We start from the raw sequence: 6,793 nt of genomic DNA on the forward strand, positions 1-6,793 counted from the left end.
GCTTTCCAAGAGCATCTTGTAAATCCTTAAGCGTCAATGCCGGAGGAGGTGCAGGAGGAAGCAAAGCTTGCAATGAGGTCTGTTGCACCAGGGAAGACCCCGCACTCCGAATGCAGGCTCCATCTTTTGATGGGCAAGTGCCAGATAAACCTTGTGAAAACTGCAGGAGGCATTGAGCTTCATAAGGCTGATCCAGCCACAGTTCACGGATCAATTTTCTCCTTCCAAAAGCCAATTTTTCTCCTGGTTTTGACTACTAGGGACAAATGATTTTGGTTGTTATGCTTTCCTAGCTTGCTTCTTATGGGTGAAATTTAATAATAATCAGGGCTTTTTTTGTCATAGAACGCTCAGAACGGAGTTCCGGGACCTTTTTTTGGATGGAACCTTGTAGGATAGGCAAGGCGGGTTGTATGACATGTGTGAGTTCCGGCACCTTTTTCTTTTACAAAAGCACTGATAATAAATAATAATAATAATAATAATAATAAATAATAATAATAATAATAATAATAATAATAATAATAATAATAATAATAATAATAATAATATAATGTTGGAAGGGACCTTGGAGGTCATCTAGTCCAATCCCCTGCCCTGACTCTCTCGTGCTAATTTTTGCTTTTCTGATGGCAACAGGAGAATGCCACAAATCTGGGATAAGCCTCCTTTTTATTCCCTGCAGTATTTTCCGGTAAGCCCACCGTTTTATTATATTTCTTCCTCCGTTGGTTGCTTCATGCCAATGTGTGGCAAAACCCATGGGGCTGAGTGCAGAGAGGGCCCCCCCTTTCCCCCTCTTAGCTAGAGCAACGAGGCTCCATTGCTGTTTCCCCACAATAGAAGGAATAATAAATAGAATTCTGGCCCATTTTGTCTCTGTGGTGGAGATGGGACAGCTCTGAATTTCGCAGAGTCATTCAGCTTGGGGGGAAAAGTTGATCATGTAGAGAAGTTCACAGCTGACACCTTTAATCTCCGGCGCTCCATCACTGGATGTTTCATGACCCAACTAGGTAACATCGTCAGTGCTAGAAGGGAGGGGGGGTTTGTGGAGAGCAGGAGGATGGGGAGTGTGAGAGGAGGAGGAGAACGACCACTATGGGGTCCTTGTTGCTCCCTGAAATTGGTTCTTTTCTTCCAGACATTTCATGACCCAACTAGGTAACATCGTCGGTGTTACTGAAACTGAACACTGATGATGTTACCTGGTTGGGCGATGAAACGTCTTGTTGAGCAGTGGAAATTCCTGTCCCAATTGCGACTGTAAGTTTATTTATTTTCTTTATTTATTTTATTAGATTTATATATTCATATATATATTTATAGTTGAGGACTACCTGTCTGAGCAAAACCAGCAGTACGAAACATTCCCCCCCCCTTTTTTTGGTTTTTTTTGTTGAGAATTGCTTAAATGACCGATTTTATCCATTCTACATCTTAAGAAGGGGTGCGCAGGAGAGTGGAATTGCCCCTTCCTCATGGACAGCCCCTACCCTTGCTCCCCACTCCTGTCACAGGTGTGCAGGCGAGAGCTTAATGAATCCCAGAGAGATCTGATTGTATGAAAATAGTTTATTGAGCTTCTAGCCAGTCCAGGGTCATCAAGGCTTTCTTCTCTACAATGCTCCACCGATCCTCCGGGTTGCGGCCTGGCGCGAAACCTAACCAAAAGTTAAGTTTGTTTTCCAGCCATGGGACGGGCAGGCTACAGGACCAGCTCCCCATACAGTAAGATGGAGCAAATACAACCGTTGCATTGTGGGAACAGAACTGCAGGAATCCTGGGTCTCACTCAGGAACCCGTCCAGTTTACAGGTAGTTCTAGACTTACAAAAGCTGGTTTAGTGACCGTTCGGAAAAAAAGTGACTTACGACTGTTTCTCACACGACCGTTGCAACCTCCTCGTGAACCTGGGATCTAAATTCAGACACTTGGCAACCTGACTCATATTTATGACAAGCAAAATTGACGGGGAAAGCCTGATTCGCTTTACAACCATCTTACTAACTCTTAACCACTGCGATGACTTGCTTCCCAGCAGTGGTAAGAAAGGTCGTACAACAGGGCAAAACGCACTTAACGCACGTCTCGCTTAGCAACAGAAAGTTTGGGCTCAATTATGATCGTAAGTCGAGGACTACCTGTGCTATAAGGCCCAATCTTTTTTTTCCCTGAACCTTTCCCAGCAAACCTTCCCTTTGGAATCAAAGACTGACCTCCACAGATGGAGAGGTTGGCCATGGTGCGTGGGTGGCCCACCAGGCGTAGCATAAATTTTTGCCCTTAATGCTTGGACTACAAAAATCAGCAGAGGTGGCCTCAGGGACTGGCCTGGAGTGCGGTCCCTGGCACGGGCAGCACGGCCCCTGGCGTCGGAAGAGGGGGCAGTGCAGAGGGCTCCTGCCCTCCCTGTGGGAAGACAGAGGGCAAAACGGAAACACTCATCCCAGGGAAGCAGCCCCCATCTGCCTTTCCTTTTTGGATGAGGGGGGGGGGAAAGCACATCTGTCCTGGTGCTCACAAATTCTTCCAGCGTCCTCTGCGTTTTTGAGTTGGGGTCCCCTTCCTCCGCTTCGGCACCGGAGGGGCCCTGTTTGGAGATGGCACAAATTCGGCCACGTGCTCTTCCTGCCCGGGAGGCAGCTCCGACTTGGCAGGCATGCCCTCCCGAGGAGAGGCAGTCTCTGTGCCCGGGGCTGCCGTGGGGAGACCGTATTCCCCCTGTGGGGGCAGCAGACCGTTTGGCAGGGTTGGAAGGAGGGGCAGCAGTGCCGCCACCACATCCGTGAGCCGTTCCAGGCCTTGCCGCAGGGTGTAGGTCAGCTCCCGAATGGCTACAGCCGTCTCCCTCTGAGCCTGAAGGAAATCCAGAGGGGGCTCGGCAGGCAGGTCCAGCTGGGCACGTCGGCGCCGCAGGGGGGGCGAAGTCGAAGGGCAGGGAGTGGTACCCAACAACTCTCCCGGGGAGTGTTCTGGATGCGGCCGGCAGCCTAAGCGGGACGGAGACGGAGCCAGCTGGACAATCTGCAGTGACGAAGGTTGGCCTGGAGGGGGCGGTGGCGAGTCGCGTTCCTTGGGTTTCAGCAAGCAGGAAGGCTGGACAGAGGTCTCTGGGCTGCCGGGGCCGTTGAGCCTGGTGGGCAGATCTGTAGGGGCTAAGGAAAGAGAGTTACTGTGGTGGAATGTGGTCTGGATTCCCAGGGGCTGCATTTCAGAGGGGAAAGAGGCAGCAAAGTTTAGATGAAGTTTGTGTGAGAGAAAGAGGTTGAAGACGGCTCCTCCCCAACAGTTCCCAGAATATATCTTTATTTAGACAAATAGATTTGGGTCCTTGGTGCTCCCTGAGCCTGGTTGTCTTCTTGCAGACATTTCATTGCCCAACTAGGTGATATCATCTCTGCTAGAAGGCAACGGGATTTCTGGAAAGGAGGACGAGCAGGAGGTCCTTGGTGGCCTCTGAAATTGGTGGCTTTCTTGTAGACATTTCATGACCCAACTAGGTAACATCATCAGTGTCTTTACAAGTTACTTTAGTCTGGCAATAAAGAAAATTACTCGGAAGTAACTCCACGTGTTACTCCATGTGTTACCACCTGACAGTTACCACCCTACTGTCATCTCCTACCAAGCTGCTGCTCCTGACGCCACGCCCCCACCAATACCAAGGGAGGGGGGCGTCCCGGACCTCCCGTGCCAACACAACTGCCCAGGAATAGCACGCGTGACGGCTGAGTTTCTCTAGGTCGATATCTGGCTGGTATTCAGGGAAGGTGGCAGAGAAACCTCACTGGGGTCTCTCTGCTTGCCTGGAATAAGCGAAAAAATTCTTTTCACCTCCTGCTCCGTTTTCCTGGCCATGTTTCTGTTGATTTGGTTTGCTTTGACTTCTGACACGAGACAAAAACCGCCAACGGCCAATAACTCTCCTCCTTGCTCTATTAGGGGTGTTTATAATTCGGGGGAGGAGATGGGAGCTGTGCCTATGTGGTAGAAGCCCCTGCTTTTTACATAAGCAAAAGGGTGTGTGGTTGTAATTGCACAAGTTCCCATGGTTGAGAAACATGGGAGAAATGCACAAAGAGGGAGAATAAAAATAACATTCCTTCACGGCTTCAAACCCCCCCCCCCAATTCTGCTGAGGCTCTTCTGGGAGCAATCTGTGCCTCTGACCACGTCTAGAGTGCTTTTTATTTTGTCCGGGTGCTGTATTTGCAATTGGGGTGAGGCTCCGAGGCAGAGAGAGCTTCAGAGGTGATGCCTAACACCACGTCTCTCTTTTAAAAAAGAGGAAAAAATTAAAAGCCCTGCACTCCTCCACCCACTGGTCATTTGGTTGTCTGAATAAAAATATGCCAGAATTTATTACAGGGAGTCCTTGACTTACGACCACAATTGAGCCTCAAATTTCTGTTGCTAAGTGAGTCGGTTCTCAAACGAGTCTTGCCCCGTTTTACAACCTTTCTGGCCACAGTAATTAAGTGAATCTCTGCAGTTGTTAAGTTAGCAACGCGGTCGTTAAGCGAATCCGCCTTCCCCCGTTGAGTTGGCTCGTCAGAAGGTCGCAAAAGGGGAATCACGTGACCCCGGGACGCTGCGACCGTCACAAATACGAGTCGGTTGCCAAGCGTCCGAATTTTAATCGCACGACCACGGGGATGCTGCAAGGCTCGTAATCGTGAAAAAGGGTCCCAAGTCACTTTTCCCGGTGCTGCCGTAACTTGGAACGGTCGCTAAACGAACGGCCGGAACCTGAGGACCGCCTGTGGTTCTTCAGTTGTCTGAATAAAACATGCTGGAGTTTGTTAATCCAGAAGTTTTTTGTTTGTTTAAAGAGAGTTTGAAAAGAAGGTGGCAGAGTTTGTAAAATCTACATCGAGGTAACTGGATTCTTTATTTTGTTCCCTCTTTTGCTGTAGGGCAGGGGTCTTCAAACTTGGCCCTTTTATGACTTGTGGACTTCAACTCCCAGAATTCCTCAGCCAGCTTTGCTGGCTGAGGAATTCTGGGAGTTGAAGTCCACAAGTCATAAAAGGGCCAAGTTTGAAGACCCCTGCTGTAGGGGGTTCCTCTTTCACTTCCATGCACCAGCCACAGCAGGGAGATGCACCCCACTGTTGCCTCTTTAAAAATTGGGGGCGGGTGGGGGGGCAACAGGGGCCTGGGCTCAATCTTTCCCCTTAAGCCCGCCTAACTGGAAGGCTTGTCCTGCCCCACGCTGCCCATATCGAAGGAAAAGGTCTTCTTTTTATTTGGAGAGGAAGTTAGACAGTTGCTGACGGTCACAAACCGGCTCCAAACAAACGCAGCATTCAAGCAGGCCGTTTCCCAAACCACCAATAATAATAGAAAATAAGCAGGAGCGAAACCTTAGTGGGAGTGAATAATTAAACCGAATTAATGAGACAGCGTTGGAATATTTGAGGGGCTGTTCCAACAGCCCCCTGAAGGCAGGAAAAAGAAGCAATGGATGGAAACTAGTCAAGGAGAGAAGCAACCTGGAACTAAGGAGAAACTTCCTGACAGGGAGAACAATGAACCAGTGGAACAGCTTGCCACCAGAAGCGGTGAATGCTCCAACACTGGAAGCTTTCAAGAAGAGATTGGACAGCCGTTGGTCTGAAATGGTATAGGGTTTCCTGCCTGAGCAGGGGGTTGGACTAGATGACCTCCAAGGTCCCTTCCAGCTCTGTTATTCTGTTAGAGAAAACTATTCTATTGGCTGGTCAGTAGAAGGGAAGCACTTGACCCATGCTCAGAGGCCCCTGACAAGCCTGCCGCCTTTGACATCTGAGCCCCTCTTTCGTTTCAAAACCAGCTACAGCTCCTAGCAACTGTCTTCTCCCCCCGCCCCCCAGGACCCAATTCGGTCCAAACGCCAGCCCTCCTCTTGACAAGTCGGTGCAGAGTGTGCCTGCTCCCTAATGCCCACCTGACCTTTTGGCCCCAGGATCGCAGCTACTCACCCCTGCCCTGCTCTGCTGCCGCTTGGTAACCGGGCCCCCCGCAGCCGGACGTGCCCTGCAAGACCCCAGACTCTGCCCCTCCTGGACCTGGACCTGGCATCAGGCCAGGCCCCAGGATGGCAAAGAGCGTCTCCTCTTCGGCCGAGAAGGCCTCGTCGCCGGTGCTGCCGGCCCCTTGGGTGGAGTGGGGCACCCGCGCCAGCTTCTCCTTGGTGCGCCTCTTGAAGTCATTCCAGCGCTTCTGCACCTCCTGGCCGGTGCGTTTCCAGCTGGTGATGCTGTTGATCTTGCCAGCGATGCCCTCCCAGACGTGCCGGCGTTCGGCCACCGTCACCCGCCGGCTCTGGCTGCCGTAGAGCTTGCCGTAGTTGGCACGCACTTCCTGGATCAGGATCTGGTTCTCCTCGTAGGAGAAGCGAGGTTTGCGAAGGCGGGTGATCTCCTCGCTTTCCCCAGACATCTCCGGCCACCCCACCGGCTCCCTTCTCCAAGGGGGGGCAGAGGGGGGCTCCTGCCAGGGGTTCAGCTGGGAACGGCGAGGCTGGCGGTGACAGGTGGGCGGGTGGCAGCTGATGCTGGGTCTCCTACTCCAGCGGGTGAGTGAAAAGCTCGTTTGGGCATCGCTGGGCGGGAGCCTGGCAGCCTGCAAGCTGGTACAGGGGACCCCCTCCCAAGAAGAAAGCGCTGGGGGGGGAATCTGCAACACAGGATGCTCTCTAGGGCCACCTTCGCCTTTCGGGCCCCCGGCTCCCCATGAATGCCCACTCAAGGCTGCCCGCCTCCATCTGATGCCAGTCTCTTCCTCCCCTCCCTCTTTCCGCCCCCT

At 51.7% G+C, this 6,793-nt stretch overlaps 1 protein-coding gene across 1 annotated transcript; it reads right to left on the reverse strand.

Annotated features, from left to right (window-relative positions):
- Window positions 1-2,521: 2,521 nt before the first annotated feature.
- On the reverse strand, window positions 2,522-6,497 carry MYPOP (Myb related transcription factor, partner of profilin; the record flags this gene model as incomplete). The annotated part of the gene is made up of 2 exons (XM_081334391.1): window positions 5,968-6,497; window positions 2,522-3,159 (listed from the first exon to the last, which is right to left on the reverse strand). Exons 1-2 carry the CDS (start codon window positions 6,425-6,427, stop codon window positions 2,522-2,524), a joined length of 1,098 nt encoding a protein of 365 aa, XP_081190517.1. The 5' UTR covers window positions 6,428-6,497.
- Window positions 6,498-6,793: the final 296 nt, after the last annotated feature.

This window comes from Vipera berus (assembly GCF_964194415.1).
Source record: "Vipera berus genome assembly, chromosome: 9".
In the NCBI taxonomy this organism is placed as follows: domain Eukaryota; kingdom Metazoa; phylum Chordata; class Lepidosauria; order Squamata; family Viperidae; genus Vipera; species Vipera berus.